The 27514-nt window shown below is 36.8% G+C and overlaps 2 protein-coding genes across 2 annotated transcripts; one reads left to right on the top strand and one right to left on the bottom strand.

Annotated features, from left to right (window-relative positions):
* The first annotated feature begins 1221 nt into the window (after nucleotides 1-1221).
* LOC140507741 (olfactory receptor 8A1-like) lies at nucleotides 1222-3222 on the top strand. The gene is made up of 2 exons (XM_072615683.1): nucleotides 1222-1234; nucleotides 2276-3222. The coding sequence occupies exons 1-2, from the start codon at nucleotides 1222-1224 to the stop codon at nucleotides 3220-3222; spliced, it is 960 nt and encodes a 319-aa protein (XP_072471784.1).
* A 9934-nt stretch (nucleotides 3223-13156) lies between these two features.
* LOC140508977 (olfactory receptor 8D1-like) lies at nucleotides 13157-26668 on the bottom strand. The gene is made up of 2 exons (XM_072616895.1): nucleotides 26508-26668; nucleotides 13157-15487 (listed from the first exon to the last, which is right to left on the bottom strand). Exon 2 carries the CDS (start codon nucleotides 15458-15460, stop codon nucleotides 14516-14518), a length of 945 nt encoding a protein of 314 aa, XP_072472996.1. The 5' UTR covers nucleotides 15461-15487; nucleotides 26508-26668; the 3' UTR covers nucleotides 13157-14515.
* Between the last annotated feature and the right edge of the window lie 846 nt (nucleotides 26669-27514).

The raw sequence follows: 27514 nt of genomic DNA on the forward strand, positions 1-27514 counted from the left end.
ATACCTCTTATTGGTCATTTGACATTAGACTATATATAAAAACTTCTCTAAACCTCATTTTTCTCATCTTTGAATGGGGTCCTGGCTATGTCTAGAGCAATAAGGTGTTATTTAAAAAATGTTGGACTTCTAGTTAGGTGTTGACTTAAGTTTCAAAAACTGCCTGACTATGAGAAAGTAGCCGATGATCAAATGACATGTAGTTGCAAAGTTTCATAATTATATATATATGTATATGTATGTATAGATATATACATACATATACATATATACACTTACATTATTATTATTTCTGCTATTAATGTTATTCATTCTAAGTCAAAATGTTCTTCAGATTACAAGCTATTCTCGTATTTATTCTTTGCCCATGTTGGCCTTGTAAGAGCCACCAGAGATGACCTTGTGATATCCAAGAAGGGGATATGCTCTCTCTTTGCAGCCACCTCTCTTTCTGTCTGTGAGCTCTAGAGGCACATTTTTAGCATTATCTTATCAGAGGAATGCACTGTTCCATGCACTATTCATCTGTATGTTACTATGACACTGATGGTCTTTCTTCAAGCAGGAGATCAGCTTTATCTTTGGTCATGCTCCGTTTGTTTTTTTAAGGGAAGCAATGGGACATTGCACCAGAGATCTAGGATCTTCCTATCCTGACACTCAGTAAAATGTTTTTCCTTAGACATTTTAATCTGAGCGAATACCACTCTCGGGGTTCAACAGTCTTCCTGCAAGGGATCTTTCTCACTAAGTGTCAAACAAGTATAAGATCTAATAATTTTGAAAGGACCGCAGACGATTCAACATTAGTTATTAGTTTAAATGCACCTTTTTCACAAAAGCGACATGTACCATGAAAAATTCAAAATCAGATCTTTGCCAACTGTGTCATATTGTTTGTTGCTTTATATTCATTTTAAATTAGTTTTTCCTTATGTGGCTGTATCTAAGTTGTTAACATTAGCAAGTGGACTACAGAGGGAAGGGAAAGTAAAGTTTAAATATGATCACAGATTTACAGCCAGAAGGGGTCTCAGAGACCATCTACTCTGCCACCCTTATTAAAGAGAAAGAAAACAAGGCCTAAGAAGGCTAATTGACTTGGTCAAGGTCATATAGGTAATAACAGTTTGAACTTGTATCTTCTGACTTTCAAGCCAGTACACTTTGCATTGCACCAAACTTTATTCCCTTGTTAGATGTCACCTATATATTAGGAATATGTCACAGAGAAGCAGTGATGTATGTCCACACCCCTCACAGGACACATAGACTAACATACTGAAAGGAGAAAACCCAGATACACAAAAAATTGGAAGGGATTAAGACAGTCAGTGGAAAAGGTACCATAGAATACAGCTACTGCCAAGGCACTTAAAATAAATATTAGGTACTGGAGAGCACTCTGTGGCTAACTTGAATAAACTGGAGGCAAGTTGGCAGAGGAGAAAATTTGGCATCTGGAGAAACTTCCTATTACTTAATGATAACACCACTGATTAAAACATGGTTCAGGTATGGCAGTACCAGAAAGAGAACTCCACCAGGGCACATTTCCTCACTGCATCTTGATAAAGGCTAGAAAAAGCGACATTGTACTAGTATAATGTGTGTGTGTGTGTGTGTGTGTGTGTGTGTGTGTGTTTATTCACTGGGTCTTCCAGATATTGAATGTATAACTTTAAAATATCAGTGATTTCTTTCATGTGCAGACTTCTACACATTCAGATTATGATTCTTCCCCATCTTGATATTTGGTTTAATGAATTGTCATAGTCAAAGCAATATAGCTAATATAAATAAACTTTCTGGTGATGAGATTCAGTTGATAAACATATAATTCGATTACCATAATCCTGTGCAAATAATTTCCAGCACCACAGAAACTTGGGAGGCAGCATGAGTGTGAGGAAACAAGGATGGGTCCTGATCAGAGGACCTGAATTTGGATCACCCCCCTACCACTTAGAACTTTGTGACATCTGTGTCCTCATCTGTCAAATGGCAGGATGAGGGGTAGGGTAGACTACATGACCTTCTAGTTTAAATCTCTGATGTTAAGAGCTCTCCCAGAATACACAGATGCCACAACTTTTGAGACTCCAGAGTAATAAGAACCAAAGGTAAGACTTTAGTAATGACAAATACTAATTGACAAGGATTAAATTGTTCTGAAGAAATGAAATTTCCCGCTTCGTTCTGTTAAAAAAATTACTTGTTACTATAAAATGACTATTTTATTTCTTTGACTTTTTTCTTTCCCACAGTTGCCTAGAAATGGCCTCAGAAAATCAGTCCTCCGTAACAGAGTTTTACCTTGAAGGATTAACCAATGAACCAAGCCTTCAGTTTCCCCTTTTCCTTCTATTCCTGTGGGTGTATGTGATCACTATGTTGGGGAACCTGGGCATGATCTTCTTAATTGCTGTTAGTTCTCAGCTCAAATCCCCCATGTACTATTTCCTCAGTAACTTGTCTTTCATAGATATCTGTTACTCCTCTGTTGTTACCCCTAAACTTCTGGTGAATTTTGTAGAGGATCAAAGCATTATCTCTTATGCTGGATGCATGACACAACTGTTCTTCTTTTGCTTTTTTGCTATTGATGAATGCTACATGTTGACAGCCATGGCTTCTGATCGTTATGTTGCAATCTGTAACCCACTGCGCTATAATGTTGTCATGTCCCCAAAGGTCTGTTCCCTACTAGCAACAGCAGTGTATGTGATAGGGACTGTTGGTGCTCTTGCACACACAGGATGTATGGCCAGATTGTCTTTTTGTGGTCCTAATCTCATTAACCATTACCTCTGTGACATTCTTCCCCTCCTGAAGCTCTCCTGCTCCAGTACTTACATTAATGAGCTTTTAGTGGTATTTCTCCTTGGATTCAATGTGTTGGTAACCACTCTGGCCATCTTGATCTCTTATGCTTTTATCCTTTCTAATATCTTCTTCATTAACTCTGCTAAAGGCAGGTACAAAGCCTTCAGTACCTGTGGCTCCCACCTTGTTGCTGTGGCCATTTTTTATGGCTCCATTATGTTTATGTATTTTAAACCAGCATCAAGCAGCAGCATGACAGAAGAGAAAGTAGCATCTGTCTTTTATACCACAGTGATTCCTATGCTGAATCCCCTCATCTACAGTCTAAGGAACAAGGATGTGAAGGAGGCATTGAAGAAAATCATAGGGAGGAGGATTTATTGCACAAAAATATAATTTAAAAAATGAAGACCCTAGCAATATTTTACCTTTTTCTATCCTACATATTATAAGTGAATCACAAAAAGTCAGATCCATAGAAGCGTAAAGACAGAATATAAAGAATCTGAGAGATCATCTGACCCAACCAATTTCAGGGGACTACATAGCCAAACCATGTGATAAAGTCTCTCTTCGAGTGAAAGTTGTGGATGGGGATGAGCAGTGGATTCTGGCAGAAGTTTTCAGTTACAATTATGCTACTAACAAATATGAGGTGGCATATTTGCCTTCTCATTGGTGAGAAAGGCAAAGAGAGACATATCTTGAGCCAAAGACGAATCATTCCACCACCCCAGTGGAAGGACAACCCTGGGACAGACCCTGAAACTTTATTCCAGAATGATCAGCTTATTCTGGCATTGTACCCCCGTGTGACTTATTTCCACTCAGCTTTGATTCACATTCCCCCATATTAGCCCCAGAAAGGCTACTCTGTCCTGTTTGAAGAAACCTTCTATGTAGATGGCTACTCTTTTCCTCTCAGTGTGGCCCAAAGGTATGTTGTGGCTTGCAATTAACCCAAAAAAAAGTGAGGTTTGCTTCAGCTGAATCATGGACTTCTATTACCTTGCCTTTGTTTACCTGATTCTTCTGCCATTCTCTTGGAAGGGTAGGGGAAATTAATGTATCATTCTCTGCAGACAAATAAATATACAGCCTTGTTCCACCCCCACAATATCTATCTATCTATCTATCTATCTATCTATCTATCCATCTATCTCTCTATCTCTCTGTCTATCTGTACATAAAGTAAGCAGCTCCAAGGAGTTAAAGTGACTTAACAATGTTATATATCATGTTCTTTTTGATGAACAATTTAGTAATCTCAGACAGATCCCCTCATCTCACAATGTGGATTTTGTCTATTTAATCCTGATTTTCAGGTAGCTGAACAAGGGTTTCTTCCTATCTTTTATCTTCTAGCACTTAACCATGAAGACATTCAAGGAAAGGTGTGGCAACATGACGAGGATGGTAGGATGCTAGAGTTTGAATCAGTAAGACTTGAGTTCAAATTGCTTCTCTCTGAGCCTGTTTCCTTATAAGTAAAATGAGATAGTTGAATAAGATGGTCTTTAATTCAACTTGTAAGTCTAACAATCTAGTTCTATGATAAGAGGAGAAGAGTATATTCTGGATCCACAAACAAGAATGAATTTAGCTGAACCTTTCAACACTGAGTCCACTCTGGCAAAAATTAAAAAGTGAATCACATTGGTCTTTGATTCCTTCCTGATTTTTCTTTTCAGGGTTCTATTTTCCCTTCTTCATATCCCAACTACCTTTCTAGTTCTTCCTTTCCAAAAATATTTGCATGTTGACAGGGGAATATTGAAATGGGAAAATAATAAAAGAAAGAAAGGAAGCACACAATCCATAAAGGTGTTAGTTATTTCAAGCAGTGAACAAAGTTGTGCTCAGAGACCTTGACAGTGTGTTTCCTATCTGACCATCTACATTTACATAGCTGTTGAGTACTTTGGCTACTCAGGAGCCCAGCTCTGTCACCACCTTTTATAAGAGGCCTTACCTGACCTCATGGTCAATGGCAGCTTCTGCTTTGAGACTACCAAGAACTACATTGTATGTATTTTGTATGTACATGTTATCTTTTTAATTAAAATATAAGCTTTTTGAGGGCAGGTACTTTTTCACTTTTATATTTTTGTCTCTAGCTTTTAGCAAAGTGCTTGGCCTATGTTAAATGCTTGAACATTCTCAATATTTGTTGGATTCCTTGAGGGATGCCTTTTTTCTTTGCCCCTTAAAGCTCTCTGTGACATCGCTCCAACCTACAAATCCATGTTTATTTAAATGTTGTTCTGTCCTTTTTCAGTCATGTCTAACTCTTCATTATCCCATTTGGGGTTTTCTTGGCAAAGATGTGAGAGATAATTGCTATTTCCTTCTTTAGCTCATTTTACAGAAGAGAAACTAAGGTAAACAGGGTTAAATGATTAATCCAGGGTCATATAGCTAGTAAGTGTCAGAGGGTGGATTTGTACTCATGAATATGAGTCTTTCTGATTCCAACCCCAGTATCTATTTCATCAGCTAGCTGCCCCTTATTTACAGACCACTCTCCTTAATACAATGTGTGGTCCAGTCAATCTGACCCTCTTACTATTTGTCATATGTGGAAGTCTATTCCCTAAATACAAGGTTTTGAATTGTCTCTTCCCCTTCCTTAGAATACACTTTTCCTTTAATTTTCAAAACTCAATTTAAGTGTGACTTCATACATGAAGCCTTTCCAGATTCCACAGACTGCTAGATTGTGTTTCCCTAGTCATCGTGTATCTAACGTGTATATGCCTATATTACATATATTTTCTCTCTCAGTCAAATGGAAGCCCTTTCAGAGAAGTGTTTTACTTTTGTCTTTGTATTCCTAATACTTATCCTAGTGCCTGTCACAGAAGAAGTGCTTGATAGATGCATCTTGACAGATTTTGATTGAGTGATGACTGAAACGATGCTTAAAGAACATTCTAGCAATTCTCAGCTAGCTTTCACTGTTCATTTCACTCCTGACCTCAATGATGAACTTGATGACTTTACACTATCCATTTGGAGTTTATACAAAGTATAGGGTAGTAGAAAGAGCATTTGATTTTGAGTCTGAGAACCTGAGCATGAATTGTGGTGAGAAAACCAGCAATGGGTAGAATCTTTAAAATGTGAACACAGTGGACAAGAGATTACTCAAAAGTTAAATATATTTGATCAATTTGCAGGAGAATAAATTATGATCTGAAATCTACCTCTTAATGGACATGGGGAATGGGGAAGCAGATCATTGTTCTTTCAGGCTCTTACTGTCTGAAAGTATAAAAGAAGCAACAAAGACAAACTGAAGATCTGGATGTATGTGACTGAAGAAAGAAAAGGGAGAAAAAGAGGACATCACTATGAAAGAAACAAGAAAGACAGAAGAATTTGACATTCCTCATAATTGGGGCATGCCAGAAGAAGAATACAAAAAAAATATAGGCAGGAGGACCAAGGAGAGCAGAAATCTCAGGAAGTTCATGCTAATCTAAACAAAGCAGTGTGTTGAAGACATAAATACACAAAGAGTTTAGAATAGAAATTCATAAAAGGTAATAAGGAAATTGGTATGAGAGTGAAATTTAAGAAAGAAAGAAAAATTGAGGAAGGGAAAATCAAGCCAGATAAACTTCATCTTATGGACATTCTCCTGAATTTGCTCCTGACCTCTAGGCTTTGGCACCATGCCTCACAAGCTTTGTAACCCTGAAAGAAGACCTACCATGAGGTTTTTTTTCCAGGATGATCCCTCTGCTCTTATATCCCCTTCTCCTAATTAGTAAGCTTTTCCTCAAACCTTCTTTTCAAAGAAATGTTTGCTCCAGAATTTCTTATTCCATTCTGCTCCTGACTCTCTAGAGTTCTCTCCTCAATGTCTCCCTCTCTACCTTTTTATGGATACTCATGTGTTGTCTTCCCACATTAAAATATGAGCTCCCTAAAGACAGGAACTATATGTCTTTTTGCTTATATTTTTATCTCAAGGGAATAGCACAATTCTTGAGACAGAGAAAATGCTTAATTTACACTTGTTGACTTGATTAGAGTATGGAGGTCTGGTGAAAGGAGCAATTGAATGGAGAGAGGAAAATGACAATACCTAGTACCCTGAGTCTGGGTTGAGGGAAGAAAGTGAGAGAAAAAAGTAGACTCAGATCATTCCAATTATACATTACTATTGTTGATCTCATTCCTTTTTTGCCTAAACTTTGTCTTTGCAAAGAAGAAGGTAAATCACAAGAAGAGGAAGAAGTATAATAGGATGTGATGGATTTACAAACATATCTTAAAATATAGCTGTGAATGACAATGGGTTGATGTCACCAAGAAAGAGACAAAGGTGACAGAATGTATTAGAAAGTATAATCCAATAATATTTTCTTTATGAGAAACATATTAGCAATATAAATACTCACACAGTTAAAATGAGAAGCTGGAGTAAGAAACATTTTTGTCTCAGGTGAATAAAAAAAAATCTTGGCAATTAGTATCTCAGAGTAGGAGGTAGTAATCACAGTCATAGTTAAAAGAGACAAGCAAGGAAATTACACCATGTTTAAATAACCTACAAATAATAGTAATAATAATAATAAAATATTAACACTATAATCAAAGTATAGGGAAGAGTAGATAGTGAAAAATTCAGTGGAAACTTTAATGTGCTGCTTTTAGACCAAGATAAGTTACACAAAAAGCTAAAAAATAAAGATATTAAATATCTAAATGAAATTTTAGAAAAGTTAGCTATGAAAGACTTCTGGCAATTACTGAGTAGGATGCATAAGGAATACATGGATTTTGAACTTTGCATGTTACATTCACAAAAATAGAAGGTACTAGGTCACAAAAAATCTATTAAACAAATACAGTGAAAACATTAAACACATCTCTTTCTTACCAGATCACAATTAAAATTATAATCAAAAACGATAATTAGAAGAAAATATTCAGATGTAAGAGGACTCAATAAGTGATTCTAATGAATGAAAATGTCAAAGAAGAAACAAAAAAGAATTTTATTAAAGGAAATGATAGTAATTGCAAAGCACTGAACTTTTTGTGATGTATACAAAACAGTCTTTAAAGGAAATTTTACATACTTAAGCTTTTTCACCAACACTGCAAAGAGAGAAAATGCAGGTGCATGAACAGGGCATATAACTGAAAAACAATAAATGAGAAAAAAGAACCCTAAAATACAAATTTTGACAATCAAAGAAGACATAAAATTAGAAACAAAGGAAAAATCATTGAGTTGAAAAATAAAAGTATTTTTTTTTTTTTACTAGTCGTGAGGTACAGCCTAGATGGCAGAGTGAGAGTACAGATTCATCTGAGCCCTACCACAAATTCCTTCTGATACCTCTAAAAAGAGAATTTGAACAAGTTTTTGAGTGGCAGAATTCATTAGGAGGCAGTGTGTGGCAGATTTCCAGTCCAGGACAACCTGGAAGGTTGGTGGGAAGGATGTTTTAATTTTTTTTAACTTATTTTTTCCTAATTAATTAATTTATTTTCAGTTTTCAACAATTGCTTCGAAAAGATCTAAATTTTCTCTCCGTCTCTCCACCCTCCTTCCCCAAGATGGCATGCAATTTTATACGGGTTCTACACATACATTCTGCTTAAACACATTTTCACATTAGTGATGTTGCATAGAAGAATTAAAATGAAAGGGAGAAATCATGAGAAAAATCAAATCAAACCAAAACACAACATAAGAGAAAATAATCTGCTTCATTCTGCATTTCAATTCCATAGTTCTTTCTCTGGATGTGAATGGCATTTTGCTTCAAAGGGTTTGGACATTTTTATAGCCCTTTGGGCAGAGTTCCAAATTGCACTACAGAATGATTGGAATATCTCACTGCTTCACCAGCAAAGAATTAGTGTTCCAACTCTTCCACATCTCCATTTATCATCTTTCTGTTTTATCATGTTAGCCAGTCTGATAGGTGGGATGTGGTACCCCAGAGTTGTTTTGATTTCCATCTCTCTAATCAATAGTGATTTACAGCACTTTTTCATATAACTACAGATAAGTTTAATTTCTTCCTCTGAAAACTGATTGTTCATATCCTTTGAACATTTACCCGTTGGGGAATGACTTGCATTCTTGTACATTTGACTCATTTCTTTATATAAAAATGAGACTTTATCACAGACTCTAGTTGAAAAATTCTTTCCCAGTTTTCTGCTTCCCTCCTAATGTTGGTTGCATTGGTTTTGTTTGTGCAAAAACTCCTTAATTTAATGTAATCAAAATTATCCATTTTGCATTTCATTGTTCTGTATCTCTTGTTTAGTCATAAATTTCTCCATTCTCCATAAATCTGACAACCAAACTATCCCTTGCTCCCCCAACGTGTTTATATTATCATCCTTTACACCTAGATCATGTACCCATTTGGACTGTATTCTTGTGTATGGTGTCATTTAATGGTCTATACCGAGTTTCCACCACACTATTGTCCAATTTTCCCAGTAGTTTTTGTCAAACAGTGAGTTCTTATAAAAATGTGCACACCCTTTGACCAAGCAATATTGCTTCTAAGACTGTCCCACAAAGAAATCCCAAAAATGGGAAAAAGTTTCGTATATGAAAATATTTATAGCAGCTCTTTTTGTGGTGATCAAGAACTGGAAATCAAGGAAATGCCCATAAATTGAAGAACGGTTGAGCAAGTTGTGGTTTATGAATGTAATGGAATATTATTGTACTATAAGAAATGATGAACAGACAGGCTTCAGATAAACCTGGAAAGACTTATATGAACTGATGCTCAGTGAAATGAGCAGAATCAGGAGATCATTATACACAGTAAGAGCCACAGGGTGAGAGGATTGTTTCTGATAGACTTAGCCTTTCACAACAATGCAAGGACCTACAACATTCCCAAAGGACTCTTGATGCAAAATGCCACCTACATCCAGAAAAGAACTATAAAATTGGAATGCAGAATGAAGCAGAATATTTTTTCTTATGTTATGTTTTGTTTTGGTTTTTCTCATTGTTTGTCTCATTCATTTTAATTCTATACAACATCACTAATGTGAAAATGTGTTTAATAAGAATGTATTTGCAAAACCCATATAAGATTGCATATCATTTTGGGGAGGGAGGGAGAAGGGAGGAACAGAAAATTTAAAACTTATAGTAGTGACTGTTGAAAACTGAAAACAAATAAGTTTTAAAAATAGTTAACAGAATTGACTAACTACTATCTAATTTGATCAAAGAGTATGAAAGTTTTTCACAGGAAAAATTAAAAAGGAGAAATCATTATAGATAATGAAAGAAGAAAACTGTCAATATTTTGCCAAGAAAAAATGAAAACTTAAATGAAATGGATGAAATCTACAAAACTGTAAAATGACCTGATTAACAAAAGAGACTTAGATAATATAAACAGCCTGTCATCACAGAAGCTATTGGATAATATAGAAGTAACATGATTTCTATGTCTGTATTGAGAGTGTCTCTTACATGTAGCAATAATAGGTGCCATGTGTGGTTCAAAGGCATGTCTGAAAAGACATAGCTTTAAGCTATTCTCAATCAATCAATTCATAATTGTTTATTAAATGTATATAGAATGCTGAGCACTGCACTAAGTGCTAGGGATAAAAAAGGGGTCATAGTCCCTCCCTCAAGAAGTTTGCCCTCCACCATTAGAAGGAGACAATATAGAAATAAACATACAACAATAGACAGATAGAAAGACAGAAGACAGACAGACAAACAGATAGACAGACAGACAGATAGATAAGAAATAAGAAAAAGAAGGAAGACACTAAAATTAAGAAGAATTGGGGAAGAGTTTCTTGTAGCATGGGATATTTTATTTGGAAAATAAAGGAAGTCAAGGAGGTCAGTACTCACAGCATGGGGAAGGTAGTATTCCAGCTATGGGGGACAAAGAGAGATAATGTCTAGAGTCAAGAGATGTAGTGTCTTGTTCATGAAATAGCCAGGAATCCAGTGTTACTGGATCAAATAGTATATATTGGGACATAAGATGTAAGGAGACTAGAAAGGTAGGAGAGGGACAGATTACAAAGGGCATTGAAAGCAAAACAGGATTTTGTATTTGCTCCTGAATGCAACAGGAAGCCAGTGGACTTTATTTCATGGGGAGAGAGTATATGGGTGGTGTGTGATATGATCACATTTGTACTTTAGAAATATCACTTTAGTTATTGAAAGGAAGATGGATTGCAGTCGAGGGAGACTTGATTCCCATGGCCTCATGAGCAGGCTATTTCTTGGATCAACATGCGAGGTCATCAGGGTCTGCACCAGAGAAGTGGCAGTGTTAGAAGAGAGACGAGGATGTATTCAAGAGACATTTCAAAGATGAAATCAGCACGTCTTGGTAAAGACTTGAATATGATATGACATGTACTTGTGGTGTGTGTGTGTGTGTGTGTGTGTGTGTGTGTGTGTGTGTGTGTGAGAGAGAGAGAGAGAGAGAGAGATGCACATTCATGTAGAACATAGGAAATGAGCCACTTGAGAAGGAGAGATTGAAAATAAGTGAAACAGTGGGGATGACAGAAGGGTCAATCTTTTGGATCAGACAGGATGGAATAGGATCACTTGAATAAGTAGAAGGGTTAGCCTTGGTAAGGACTAAGGCCATTTCTCATCATGTGAGACAGGCATGCATGAAAAGAAAAAGCCCCTGAAAATCACAGAAGTCACCTGAGTCATTCACAGTGAATGACATCATTGTTTTCTAAAATATCAAGGTAAGGTTCTCAGCTGAAATAGTGGGTGGAGGCGGAGCCATGGTTAATCTGAGGAGGGATGAAAAGGTTTGAAAGAGTCAATGTGGAGACTGGGATAGGGAGTTATTAAGGAAGATACAGGAGGATTGGCAAATAGTAGTAAGGGCTGAGTTGAGGTTATGTAAAATAAATTTGTAGTAGACTCAAAATGGTGGTGCTATGATTTTCTACACTCTTATTCAGCAGTATGTGTGTAGGAGTAAGGGTGAGAAATGAGGAGAGCGATCAAAATCTGAGGCTTGCCTTGGTATAATTGGTAACATGATAAGGATTGGGTAGGGCTTCAAGAAGGAAAAGTAGAACTGAGTTGGTTTACCAAGAGATAAAGATGGAGAGAAGAATAGAGAGTAGCCAGTGCAATGGAGATGAACTTGGAGAGAATTGAGGGATAAAGGGATTGGAGGTCACAGTGCAGATGAAGAGTAGGATAGATTATGGTCAGTTAAGAGCGTTTTGGAGTTCTTGATCATAGAAGTGGTAAATTTGTGGATGATGGAAGATCGTAAGTATGATTGCCATTTTGTGAGGCAGAAGTGGGATGGAGTATTAGCTCATGAGAAGTAAATAGATTAAGTCTGAGCAAGAGTTTTTGAGGAAGAATCAATATGTATATTAGTCTATTAGTATGAGGGCAGGAGTTGGAAAAGAGAAAATAATTGTGAACCAGCTATCAAACCCATTGAAGAAGGAAGGATAGTGACTTGGGCAGGGGGTCTATAGATAACAGCTACCTGGATTTTCATGGAATGGTAAATATGAATGGCATGAACTTCAAAGGAAAAGAGATTATTGAGAGGTGGAGGAAGGTGAAGAACCTGGAATTTGCAGTGTGGGACAAGGTGTATTACAATATCCCCATTCTCAACTAGTGAGCTGAGAAAATGTGTGAAAGCACAACCAGTATGAGAAAGGCTCTCTAAGTAGGCTGTGTCATCCAGAGGAAGCCAGGTTACAGTAAGACCTAGTAGATGGATGGACCAGAGAGGAATAGGTTTAAAATGAATGGTAGTTTGTTGCCTATGGAAGAGGAATTCCAGGGGTTGCAGTGATAGGTCTAGGTGGAGTTAGAGACTTTGAGGGGGTATTTGAAGAGATTGGAAGTGAGGAATTCAGTGTTGGGTGATGTGGAATGGGCTTGGTATGATGACCTATAGGAGTTTGGGGTCACTGACCTGGCGTTGGAATGCTCATCATTGAGTGAAGGGCAACACTCCTCTACCTTCAAATACAGGTACAGTTGAAGGAATTGAAGGGTGACTCCTGACTTCCTGCCAAGAAAGAACTCAGCAGGTCTGTACTGGGGTCTAGTACCACTCTATTTTCCTCAGAAAGACAGTGTGCTAGACTAGAATTAAGGCTATTTACTTGCTTAAAGATTATTAGTCTAAGAGATATAGTTTTCACATTTAAGTTAAACTTCTGAGTGCTATTTCCTAATGAAAAGACCTTCAAGCTTTAAATCCAGTGCTTGACATCCTTTCCCTCCACATACCAGTTTCACAATGAACACACATATCAAATAGCAAAGAAATGCATTTATCCAAGTCATTAGCAAACAGATATCAAAGGAGTATGGATATATGAATATATACCAGACAATACAAATTGAAGTAGCTCTTCAACTGGGAGTGAGGTAATGAAGCTCAATCAATAGAGTTTCAGATCTCACCCAAATGAGAAATCCCCCCCCAAATCTCTTACTATAGCCCTAAAGACAGGATTTAAATCAACTATTTGTCATTTCAAGAACAGGTCTCTATTCACTATTGTTTATATAATGAACACTAAAAACCATAGAATTTAAATTTACAAGAAGTTCTAATTGGCTACATGACCCCCGTTGGCTGCCTCAGTGGATTGTGTCCTGGAGAAAACAGGATCAAATAATAAAAAATCGTCCCCTTTGTATTCTGAACCAATGGAACAATTTTCTCAATGACTCTGGCTGCATCTAATAGCTTGTGTCGCATGTTATCACTAATCAGAAGTACATGTTCTTTATTGAATCACTCAGCCAGGTGGGAGGACAATAAATGTTGTGGAATAGGTTGAATGCCAATATGAACGTTGGACAGGCAAAGTAAAGAGGTTATTCTCTCAGTGTGAGGACGTATGGTTTTACTCAAGTCAACCTTCAGTTCTGATTTTAAAAAGAAGAGAGATTTATTATGGTGGGAAGGAGATGTTTCCATACATAAATCCATAAATTCTAGAGGGTGGCTTGTCCCTCTTTTCCCCAAGCAACAACCACATGCAACTTGTAGACTTCAATATCTAAAAGCCACAGATAGTAGTGATAGGCAACTTGAAAAAGAATGTTAGGAGTGTTGTAACTTCACAGAAAATGGCATACCTTGAAGTTCTCTCAGAGTTTTACTTTTATAACACTGCTTCTTAAAATTGGAATTTGAGGGGAATGGCTAACCTACCTGATAGCAAAGCCATAGCGCAGTGGGATATTAAAAAAGTAAGTTTTGCTGAAGTTATGCTGGCATTATGGAAGGCCAGGTCTGGGTGAATAAGGTAAGCAGGGAGGCTTTAGGAAACTAGGCTAACTTGGGGAAACTGAACTAATTTTTGAGTGTTTAGGTGAGAAGAAGAAATGAAAAGGAATGCACACTCAGTGGGTGTATCTGTTGTAACTCCACTGAAGAAAGTAAACTAAGTTCAGGCATTGTTTTGTTTTCTGGTACCTAACAAGATGTATTTCTTAAAGTTGATGCTTAATTAACACATGTTAAATGAATTACTAAATGAATGAATGAAAACTACAGTTTTGAAGTTATGGTTTTACCTGTTTCACAATGTTTTCCAAAGTTAATCCTCATTTCATGGGAAATTATTGACTTTCAGAAAAAGTAGAAAGAAAAATCAAGATCATTGTTGTCTGTAATTTTGCTTGGCGCTACATGGACTTGGAAAATATTGTACCCCTCATGATTTTCTTTAGCACATCCTTGACATCCTTATTCCTCAGGCTGTAGATTAGGGGATTCAGCATGGGGATGACTGTGGTATAAAATATTGAAGCCAACTTCTCCTGAGTCATGCTACTGTTTGATGGTGGCTTAAGATACATGAAAATAATAGTGCCATAAAAGATACCAACAGCTGCCAGGTGGGAGCTGCAGGTACTAAAGGCTTTAGACCTCCCTTGAGCAGACTGGATGCGAAGGATGCTAGTGAGGATGAAAGCATAAGAGATGAAGATGGCAGCAGTGGTTAAAAATACATTGAATGTACCAATAACCATCAACAGAAGCTCATTGAGATAGGTGCTAGAGCAGGAGAGCTTGAGAAGGGGGATGATGTCACAGAAATAATGTTTAATGACGTTAGGACCACAAAAGGACAATCTGACCATGCAACTTAGGTTAACCAGAGTGGTAAAGGTACCCATAGTGTACACTCCTGTCACCAAAAAGGAGCAGACTCGTGGAGACATGATGACATTATAGAGAAGAGGCCTACAGATGGCAACATAACGGTCATAGGCCATGGCTGCCAGCATGTAGCATTCAGAAACAATAAAGAAACAGAAGAAAAAAAGTTGTGTCATACATCCGTTATAGGATATGACGTTTTTGTCCCCGATAAAACTCACCAGGAGTTTGGGAGTAATGGCAGAGGAGTAGCAGAGATCCACAAAGGACAAGTTGCTGAGGAAATAGTACATAGGAGATTGTAGCTGAGGGCCACTAGCAATTGGTAGGATCATTCCCAAGTTTCCCACCACAGTGACAACATAGATGCCCAGGAACAAGATGAAGAGGAGCAGCTGAAGCTCTGGCTGGTCTGTTAATCTCTCAAAGATGAACATAATTACTGTAGAGTGATTTAATGAAGCCATTGATTTCCAAAATACCAAAGATCAACCCTGTGGAGAAAAGAAGACACGTAGAAGATGAAATATTATTTACCATTCTTTAACATTCTTGTGTTTCTGGTGGTAGGGGAAGAAAATAGGTTATTAGGAAATGGTAGATAGGAGCATATGGTTTACAATGCACTTTAATACATTATCTCATGTAAGTTTCACAATAAAACAGGTAAGTTCGGTATTCTAGGTTTCATTATACTGTGAGCACCTTGAGAGCCTGGACTATCTTTTGATTTTTTTTGTATCCTTAGCCAGAGGGCTTATTTTCCATCTATATCAGTGAGTGATTTCTTTATATCTTTTACCTCCTTCTTTAGGTTTTATAAACATACTAAGATCCCAAATACATTATATATAGGTGTATATATATATATATATACATACACATGTATATATATATATACATACACATGTATATATATATATACATACACATGTATATATATACATACACATGTATGTGTATATATATATAGACAATCACAGATGCTTCATAATACGATTAAAGAGAGGGCACCATTCTTTTCACTTATCTGTTAATCTTTCCAAGAGAAATTCAGTTATTTTAAGGTTCCAATTACTAGAAGGACCAAATGACTGTCATCATTTCCTTGCATGGTAAAAAGTATGTGAAACTATTGGGAAGTTAGGAAGTGGAGGGTATAGAGTGCCAGACCTGAAGTCAGGAAGATTCATCTTCCTGAATTCAAATCTAACTTCAGACACTTAGTAGCTGTGTGATTTTGGGTAAGTTGCTTAACCCTGTCTTCCCCAGTTCCTCATCTGTAAAATGAGTTGGAGAAGGAAATGGCAAACCACTCCAGTATCTTTGTCAAGAAAACCTAAAATAAGATCACAAAGAGTTGGCCATGACTGAGATGACTGAATAACAGATAAAAAGTTTCCCAGGATTTATAATATAAATCCTTTTTTTATGCTCTCAAATTTTCTCCTTTGTGGTTTCCCCAACACAAATTATACTGAAAGGATAAATGCTGAAGAGCATATGTAATAATAGGTACACTAATGCATTGTGGAAGGAATTGTAAATTGAGTCAATTATTCTGGATGACAACTTGAAACTATGCCAAAAGGGCGGCAAAAATGTACATATGCTTCGACCCAGAAATAATACTGCTATGTCCGTCAACCAAAGTACATCTAGTAAAGGGACTTATTTGTAAAAAAAATAAATAAGTTCTTATGGTTGTTGTTTTTGAGGTGGCAAAGAATTGGAAATTAAGGGGATGGCCATCAGTATGGGAATGAATGAACAACCTGTGGTATAAGATTGTCATGGAACACTGTTGTGGTATGAGAAATAATAAACAGAGTTGTTTCAGGAAAAAGCTGAGAAGACTTATATGAACTGATTCAAAGTTAAGTAAACAGAGCAAAGAGAACATTATACAAAGTAACAGCAAAAATGTACTATGAACAACTGTGAAAAGTAGTTACTCTGTTCAAGACAATGATCCAAGAAAATTCCAAAGAACTTAAGATGAAAAATATTGTCTACCTCGAGAGAAAGAGAAAGAGTGAAAGAGAGAGAGAGAGAGAGAGAGAGAGAGAGACAGAGAGAGAGAGAGAGAGACAGAGAGAGAGAGACAGAGAGACAGAGAGAGAGAGAGACAGAGAGAGAGAGACAGAGAGAGAGAGAGAGAGAGAGAGAGAGAGAGAGAGAGAGAGAGAGAGAGAGAGAGAGAGAGAGAGAGATGTCATATTGCTTGCCTTCTTCAAGAATAGGGAAGGTTTAGAAAGGAAGGAAAGGATTTGGATCTCATAATATAAAAAAATTGAATGTTAAAAATTTAAAAATGTAATTTGAAAAAATTCAATCAAAATACTAATAGTAATTAACATTGTAAAGCACTCTTCAGAGTTCATCTCATTTGATCATCATAGTAACCCTTTAAGTTACATCCTGAGTGACACAACCAGAAAGGATTTGAGGCCTTTTTCCTCTCAACACCAAGATCAACACTTTTCCCACTATGTAACATATCTGCCACATCATCAATGTCAAATGTTAACTTATAACCCCTATTTAGATTTATGTTGAAACAGTATCTCTAACCTAGCCTCTCTCACAATTTTAAAGAACATTTTTAGGTATACATTGAACACTGCAAATTCAACATCTCCAACTCAACTCATTCTCCCTTTAAGATGTCCTCCTCTTGATTTAAAAAAAAATTGTTAAAGTTAGTATGATACCCCCAGACTGGAAACCTCAGACACACCTTTGACTTCTCACTCTCCTTCCCCAACTAGAGTCCATCATTTACTCCTATTAAAGTTTCCCTACAATATTTCTTCCAATTAATCTATTGTCTTTATCTCTATTTTTAAAAATTTGTTTACTTATTTTTACTTTTCAACATTCATTTCCACAAGATTTTGAGTTTCAAACTTTCTCCCCATCTCTCCCCTCTCCTCTCCCCAAGACACCATGCATTCTGATTAACCCTTCCCCAATCTGCCCTCCATTCTATCACACCCCTCCCTTAGCTTATCCCCATGTCCTCTATTTTCTTGAAGGGCAAAATAGATTTCTACACCTGTTCCATTTCCTGTATTTCTTCTTTCCCAGTTGCATGTAAAAATAATTTTTAACATTCGTTTTTACAACTTTGAGTTCCAACTTCTCTCTTTTCCTCTCTCCCCATTGAGACAGCAAGCAATTTAATGTAGGCTATACATGTGTAGCTATGCAAACAATATCCATAAAAGTCATGTTGTAAAAGACTAACTGTATTTCCCTCCGTATTATCCTGCCTCCCATTTATTGTATTTGCTCTTTTAATCCTGTCCCTCCTCAAGTGTTTACTTCTAATTACCCACTCCTCCTGTTTCCCTCCCTTCTATCATCTCCTCCACCCACTTGTCCCCTTTTCCCCTATTTTACTGTAGTGTATGAGATTTTCATATCAAACTGAGTGCATGCTATTCCCTTCTTAAGCCAAATCTGATAAGAGTAAGCTTCACTTTTTCTCTCTCACCTCCCCCCTTTTCCCCTCCATTGAAAAAGCTTTTTCTTGCCTCTTTCATGAGAGATAATTTACCCCATTCCATTTCTCCCTTTCTCTTCCCAACATATTCCACCCTTTAATTTTATATTTTTAGATATGATCCTTTCCTGTTCAACTCACTCTGTGCCCTCTGTCTGTAATCCCTCCAACTACCCAAATACTGAGAAAAGTCTCAAGAGTTATAGATATTATCTTTCTGTGTAGGAATGGAAACAGTTCAACTTCAGTAAGTCCCTTATGATTTCTCTTTCCTGATTATTTTTTCGTGCTTCTCTTGATTCTTGTGTTTAAAAGTCAAATTTTGTATACAGCTCTGGTCTTTTCATCAAGATTTCTTGAAAGTTCTCTATTACATTGAATGACCATTTTTTACCCTGAAGTATGACAGTATGTTTTGTTGGATAGGTGATTCCTGGTTTTAATCCTAGCTCATTTGACTTCTAGAATATCATAATCCAAGCCCTGTGATCCCTTAATGTAGAAGCTGTTAAATCTTGTGTTATCCTGATTGTATTTCCACAACATTCAAGTTGTTTCTTTCTGGCTGCTTGTAATATTTTCTCCTTTACCTGGGAACTCTGGTTTTTGGCTACAATATTCCTAGGAGTTTTTCTTTCCAGATCTCTTTCAGGAGGTGATTGGTGGATTCTTTCAATATTTATTTTACCCTCTGCTTCTAGAATATCAGGGCAGTTTTCCTTGAAAATTTCATGAAATATAATGTCTAGACCCTTTTATTGGTAATGTTTTTCAGGTAGTTCCATGATTTTTAAATTGTCTCTCCTGGATCTATTTTCCAGATCAGTTGTTTTTCCAATGAAATATATCACATTGCTATTTTTTCATTCATTTGGTTTTGTTCTATAATTTCTTGATATTTCATAAAGTCATTAGCTTTCATCTGCTCCATTTTAATTGTTAAGGAATTATTTTCTTCAGTGAGTTTTTTGATCTCCTTTTCCATCTGGCCAGTTCTGCTTTTTAGAACATTCTTCATCTCATTGGCTTTTTGGATCTCTTTTGTCATTTGGGTTATTTTTTAAAGTGTTATTTTCTTCAGCATTTTTTTGAGTGCCCTTGTTTTTCATGATTTTCTTGCATCACTCTCATTTCTCTTCTGAATTTTTGCTCTGTGTCTCTTACTTTATTTTCAAAACCTTTTTTGTGCTATTCCATGGCCTGAGATCAATTCATATTTTTCTTGGAGGCTTTGGATACAGGAGCGTTGACTTTGTTTTTTCTGTTTGCATGCTTTGTTCTTCCTTTTCACCAGAGTAAGATTCTATAGTCATTCTTTTTCCAATTTTTACTCACTTCCCCAGCCATTTACTTGACTTCAGAGCTCTTTGCCAAAGTAGATAGATTTCCCCCTCAGCATGTGGGCCTAGAGCTCCAGAAACAGTGTCTGCAGCTGCCCCTGCTGCTGCTTTGGTTGCTGTGGGATCTTCTGTCCCTTCCCCCCTCTGCCTTCCTGAACCTGTGGCCAGACCATTGGTCCCACAAGCTTTTTCCACTGAACTTCTCATTTGTCCTCTGCATTTTGGGGTCATGAAGTCTGGAAACCACCACAGGTATGAGAGAGATTCAGTCTCCCCAAGAACTACTCAGGTCCCATCTGTGCACTCACAGCCCACACTGGACTGCTCTCTGTTCCTGCTGTGGCTTGTTAGACACTTCCCAGCAACCTTCCAAGCTGAATTGGGCTGGAGATCCACATACTCCTTCATTCTGTGAGTTCTGCAGCTCCAGAATTTGTTTAGAGGCATATTTTTCATGTATTTGTCTGGACGTGGCAGGAGTGCTCTAGAAATTCTTTCACCTTGGCCCTGCCCCTTCTTTATCTCTATTGTCACTACAATTGTTCAGGGACTTTCTTCTATATTATTGAAATATTGCCTTTACTAGTAGCTCTGTCTTATGCTGGATGAAAAGTAATGTACATTGATTCCCATTTTTATGTTCAGGTTTTTCTTCTCTCTATCACTCTGTAAACCCTCTTCCTCTGAGGCTCCTGTTATTAATACCTTTTGTCCAATCAAAATATTGGTGCCTGTTGTCTACATACCCTTGGTCACCACTCTTCCTTCCTTGATTCATTCAATATTTCACTCACAGTTTTTCTGTCCTCCCAACTCCTTTCCTCATACTACTAGTCTACAAAATACATATCGATTCTCCCTCAATTACCCTAACCACTCAATTCCTCAATGCACTCACTTCCCTTGAGATACTCCTGTAACCCACCTCAACCACACAAAAGATAGCCATTCCCTTGATCTTGTCATTACCCACAAATATACCACCTGTATGATCAAGAATTCTGAAATCCCCTTATCTGACCATACTCTACTAGCTTTTCACTTGTTTCTCTGCCTTCCCATACAAAATCCTATTCTTCAATTGCACTGTGACATCCAAACCCTTGAACTCTCAATTCTTTTCTAGGCCATCTCTCTTGTGGTAGCTACTCTCTCTTCTCCCCATTTTTACCTCTTAGTAAGCCAATACAACTCTATACTTTTCTTTGTTGAATCCCTCTCCTCCCCTTATCATATCATCAAATGCAGCCAGCCAAGCTTCAGCCTTGGATTACTCCCACCATTTATCACCTTTGCTTCTGCATCCATAGTGCTCAGTAAAGGTAGAAAATATCACAATCATTTGACTGTGTTCAGCACAAATTTATATATAATCTTAACTGGGCACTGACAGCTTCTAGTCAATCGTACTTATAACCTCACTATCCCATTCTTATGTCCACTCTTGCAAACCATTTCATTCCTCTTTAGACTTCTTATGTTTCCCCCTCCACCCACTCTCTTTGCTGAGAATCTAACCTCATTTATTTCAGAGAAAAGGAAGCCATTCATGTGAATTCTCTTTCTCCCACTTCATCATCTACTATAAGTCAGGTGCTTAGTCAGGTGCTTTCTCCTTCACCTATGTCTCTATGAGGAAGTGGCCTTGTTCTTTATCAAGGCTAACCTCTCTACTTATTCAAGTGATCCTGTTCCACCCTGTCTCCTCCAACTAATTGTTCCCTCAGTTATCCCCATTTTTTCATTTATTTTCAATCTCTTCCTCTCAAATGACTCATTTCCTATTGCCCACATACATTTTCATGTTTCTCCCAACATGGAAAAAAAAACCCTCACTTGATCCTTCCATCCCTCCTATCATCCTGCCTCTCTTCCACCTGTCATAGCCAAGCTCCTCAAAAAGGCTACCTACAATAAGTGCATCCAAATTCTCTTCTCTCACTCTCTTCAAAAGCCTTATAATCTGCATTCTGACCTTATCATCCCACTGAAACTGTTCTCTCCAAAGTTACAAATCTCTTAATTATTGAATTCCATGATCTTTTCTCAATCCCTGTTCTCTTTGACCTCTCTGAAGCCTGTTGATTGCTATCTCATTCTTGATACTCTCTTCTCTCTAGGTTTTCCTAACACCACTCTCTACTGTTTCTCTTCTTAAGTATCCAACTGCTTCTTCTTTGTCTCTTTTTCTGGATCCTCTTCCAGATTAAGCTCTCCAGCCAGGGTTTTTTCCTGGGTTGTGTTTTCTTCTCCCTCTACACTGCTTCACTTGATGATCTCATGTGCTCTCATGGTTTAATTACACTATATAGGTTATTGATTCTCAAATATACCTAAATTGACCCTGTCTCTCTCCTAGCTTCCAATTCTACATCTCCAACTGCCTTTTGGACATCTTGAACTGGATATACAGTAACTTCTTATACTCAATGTCTCCAAAACCCAACTAATCATCTTTCCCTCTAAACTCTCCCCTCCATCCTAATTTCTTTGTTTATATGAATGGCTATACCACCTTCCCAACTCATTAGGCTTACAACCTAGGATTCATCTTGGATTCCTTACTATCTTTCACCTAGCCTCCCACTCCTCCCCATATTGAAGCCATTGGCAATTTCTCCTGAATTCCGCTTTGTAGTATCTCTTGAATAAGTCCTTTTTTTCTTGTACCTCTGATATTGCCACCTCTAGAGATCAGGCCCTCATCACCTCATTCCTGGAATATTTAAATAGTTTCCTGGTGGGTCTACCTGCTTCAAGCCTCTCCCTACTCTAATCCATCCTCTATTCAACAACTAAAGTGATTTTCCTAAGTTGCAGATCTGACCATGAACTTCTTATAACTTGTTCCCTGCTATTTACTCTTCAATCAGGCTTCTTGGCTGTCACAAACAAGATGCTTTCTCTGTCAGTTTTGCGACTTTTTCTCTGGCTGTCCCCCATGTGTGGAATGCTGGAATATTCTCCTTTCTCTGCTTGATGGGTAATTTCCTTCCCTATCACTGAATCCCAACCAAAATTTCATCTTTTACTAAAAGACTTCACCAATGCTTCTTAATTTTAATGTCTTTACTTTATTAATTATTTCCTATTTATCCTATATATAGCTTTCGGTGTAATATATATATATATATGTATATTTATATACACACATGCATTGATTCATTTTCATGTTATCTCCCCCATTAGAAACTCCTTGAGGACAGTGACTCTCTTTTGTGCCCTTTTGCATCTTAAGTGTTTAGGACAGTGCCTGTCCCATAGTAGGTTCAATGTTTACAGATCGATTGAATGATACAGAAAAGGTAAGTTGGGGCTAGGGTAAGTCTTTAAGAGGTAACCATAGGAGTTTATTTATTTATTGTTCTATAAGCAATAGAAAGTCACTGGAATTGATTGTGTAGGGGAGTCACATGCACATAATTGTGACTAAGGGAAATTAGTTTAGCTGCAGTATGTAGGATAGACTAGATTGGTAAAAGGCTTGAGGGAAGAAAAACTAATTAGAAGGGTTTCAATGATTTGTATGATGGATGATGAAAGCCTGAATTATAATAATAATTATGTGAATGTAGAGCGGTGATTTTATTTGAGGGTTGTTGTAAAGGAGGAGATGACAAGATTGCACAGTTGGTTGGATAGGTTGAGTGAATAGTCTAGGAGAATGCCAAGATTGTGAAGTTGAGACACTGCCAAGATAGTGGTCTTTTCCACAGAACAGGAGAAGTTTAGAAAAGTAATAGTTTAGATGGAAAGACCTTGAGCTCCATTTTTAGAAATGTTGAGTTTAAGACGTCCTAAGGACATCTAGTTCAAAACATATCATAGATAATTTGTGATATGAAACTGAAACTTAGGGGAGAGACTGGAACTAGAAATCTTGAAATCTTAGTCATAAAGATGATAGCTAAACATAAGAGTAATGATGTGGCTACTGGGAGAGTTAGTACAGAGGAAAAAGAGAAGAAGTCTCAAGAGTAGAACATGGGGAAATGTCATAGTTAGGATATGTGATATAAATTACTAGCAAGCACATAAGTTTGAGAAAAGTAGTCACACAAGAGATGAATCAGGAGAGACTAATGTAATGAAAACTCAGAGAGAAGATAGTGAGGAGGAGGAAGGGTAGTTAACATTATCAAATGCAGCAGATTAGGTCAAGAAGGATCAGGACTGAAAAAATAGACTGTTAAATTCAGCAAAATGATCATTAGCATTGTTGAGTCTAGTGAAGATATTTAAGGTCAGAGGAAAGAGGAATGTTTGAAGGCAGTGAAAAAGGAACAAAATGATAGGAAAGGCTGAAGATTTGAGAGGAAGGAGAAGTGATTGAGGATACAATTAACTGGCGATTATGAGAGAGGATGATATCAAATATCCATGTATTTTTGGGTTGTTCTTAGCAAGGAGAAGTGTTACCTCCTTACTTCTACTTGTTCAAAATTCCTAGTTTCCTGCAAATCTCAGATCGAGCAGTATTTTCAACATAAAGTTTTATAAAATCCTCAGCTGCTAGTCCCTCTTCAACAACACTACCTTGAATTTATTCATAGTTTTACTTAAATTATATATATGCATGTTATTTTCACCCAGAAAAATACAGGGGCTTTTATTGATTGATTGATTTGTGGTCTTGGACAAAGCAATTTATTCCTTCAAATCCCCAATTTTCTTATTTCAAAATGAAGTAGTTAAACTACATAATTTCTTTTGGATGCGACAACCAATGATTTTATGACTAACCTTCAGTGAATCCCAAGAGGTTACTGAGTAACTGGGCATGCAAAACCCTACATCATTTTCTTCAATGTACCTTTATTACTTTATCTGCTACTGTACATATTCAAGTAATCTATTGTCTAGAAAAGCCATTGTTTTGTTCCCCCAAATATCCCTCCAATTTCCAAAGAAATTTATGTTTTTGCCCATGCTATGCTATGCCTGAAATGCCTCACTCTCAGTTGTACATATGTAATTCCTACCACTTTATGGTCCAGCTTAAAAGCCTCCTTCATGAAGGCTTTAATTATCTTTCATCAGGAAGGCATTTTTATGTATCTAAGCTCAGTTATTAAATACTCTTTTAAAAAAATATTCTTAAAATATTTTATTGATATATTTTCTCTATAATATCTTCATCTCCAAGTACAGCCTATACCCTGTTTACATAGTAAGCTGCTCCTAACAGCAAAGAATTTAAAAAGATAGGAAAAAACACTTATTTAATCTAGCAAACATCAACCAAATGTGAAATGTGTGGAACATTTCACATGTGTAGTTTTTCACTTTTACAAAGACAAAAAGGATATATGTCTCTCTGTGTAAACATATATATATATATTCATATATATGTATTTATAATCTCTTCTCTAGGAGCAAATTTTGCCATTAAATCATACTTTGACGTTCTACTATGTATTGTAACTGATTATATATGTTATACTTTCAAGCTCATATTGTAAAGTTCATGAGTACAAGCAGTGTGTCTTATGAATCTCACTATAATTTCATAGTGCCTTTCACATAATTCTACCACAAAATATATTAAGAATTCAATTAAAGTAAATTGTCTAAACTCAGAAAATAATCTGAGTATGTGTGACTCTGAAACTAAATTAAGAACCATAGAACTCCTCGGAAAAAATACAGTTCTGTTTAGAAAAATCACATATTTCAGCAAACCTCACTGACCTTTGTATCTTTCTAATCCTTTCCCTTCTATCATATGACTCTCTCTTCATTCTTTTCTGAAGTAGTTGATCATTTTCTTTCCTCAGCTAGTAGGTTAGTCCTTTCCTACTTTATTATACTGTGGATCAATAAAATATGTAATTTCTTTCTCAAAATCAGTTCCACTATCTAAAACTTCAATATGGTGATTCTCAGTGAATCTGGAACTCTGGTGTTAGGAGCAAGAGAGATTGCTCTGTAGTGTTTTCAGTGGAGCTAAGAAGAAAGTGAAAAGGAAAAAAGGAGTCATTTAAAAATATTGTAGGTTTTAAGGAATTTTGGTCGTAAAATATTTGAAAAACAACTAAAATTTGTTATGGACTGATGTTAGTCCATGTGTTGCCAGTCAAAAAATTGTACCATTTTCCAAGGTATTGCATGTTCTCTTTCCTTTCTATCTTCCTACTCCTACAACTTTTTTAAAAATTAAGATCATCTTCTTGCTGTAACCTTTCTCTAACCTATCTCCACTTGCATTTTTTACAGATCCTAATTCACCTAGAACACCATCACATAGAGCCTCTGACAATTCCATACATGCCTTCCTTCAAATTTTACCTATATGCTGTCTTCAGTAGTGTAAGATGGCATCTAGATCACTGGACTTGGAATAAAAGTTAGGTTTAAGTTGTTCCAGTAATACTGACTTATTTAATAGAGATCAGGAATAGAAAAGTAAGAAGAAAATCCATAAGCAATAGACCCAATGAATAGAAGGTAGAAAAGATTCTACTCTGTCTCCTCACCTTTGGAGCACATTTGTATGGGAACAGACTAGACAGGGAATATCTCTAGTCTCTGCTTGATAAACTGCATATAACCACACTCTGAGTACATTAGGAGCAGCTCTATTGAAAGCTGACTTTCTACCTCATACTCTACAATCTGATTTATTCCAAGCATTTTCTGAAGATACAAGGGAACTTGATTACTCACCTGAGTCCTTTCAGGATTAGAGGAATTTCTCTTCTGACATAACTATGAGGCCAATAGGTGGCATGATGGATAGAACTCTGATCCAGGAGTCAGAAAGACCTAAGTTAAAATACAACCAGAGGCACTTAATTGTCCTGTGCTCTTGGGAAAGTCACTGGAACACTGCCTGCCCCAGTTTCTTCATCTATATAATGAAAATAACTATATTTTAGTGGAGACCAAAATGAGACATTTGGAAAGCTCTTTGCAAATGTTAAAATGTTATGTAAATATTAGTTACTATTATTTGGTCCTTTGTAATATAAGAATAATACATGTTACTGTTTCCACAGCAAATTATCATTGTCAGTATCCCAAGAAATCATGCTCAGAGAGTGGAATTGCTGATGCTTTTAAATGAAAATCCAAATCACTGTGAAGGGAAAAAAACCCATAAAAAGGACCTCTCATTCTCCCAAAAGATACTAGACAGGAGCAAGAAGTGCAAGTATACAAATCCTGAGCTGCCTGGGTGAGTTTTTATTTGTTGTTGTGAGATCTTTTGTTCCCAAGAACATTATTAAAGAAAGAATCCCTCCAGGATCACATCACTTCAGAGTGGACTCCTAAGGGAAAAAGCACCCAGGATGATGATACTTCCATTAACATCTCAGGTAATTTTCTTCAAATTGAAACTTGTCTCTCATTGAAAATGAGTCACAGAATTTATGCTGAGAATGAGGGCTAAATCTTCTACTACTTTGATTTGAGTATGGTCATGGCTGACCAGTGACAGGAAGGACACATCTGAAGCAATTCTGCTGCTCTTTGACTTCATTGTCCTCTGCCGTCATTCCCCTTCCCAACAGTCATTAACTCACAGTCCAGTGGTCTTCATACCCTATATATACCACAAAATATATCCTCTTCCCTTTATTTTTATATTCTATTTGGTAACTAGATGCAGACAGTTGAGATTTTAAGATCCTTCAAACAATCTCCAAAATGACATCGAAAATTCATTGTTT

This window comes from Notamacropus eugenii, chromosome 5 (assembly GCF_028372415.1).
Source record: "Notamacropus eugenii isolate mMacEug1 chromosome 5, mMacEug1.pri_v2, whole genome shotgun sequence".
NCBI classification, from domain to species: domain Eukaryota; kingdom Metazoa; phylum Chordata; class Mammalia; order Diprotodontia; family Macropodidae; genus Notamacropus; species Notamacropus eugenii.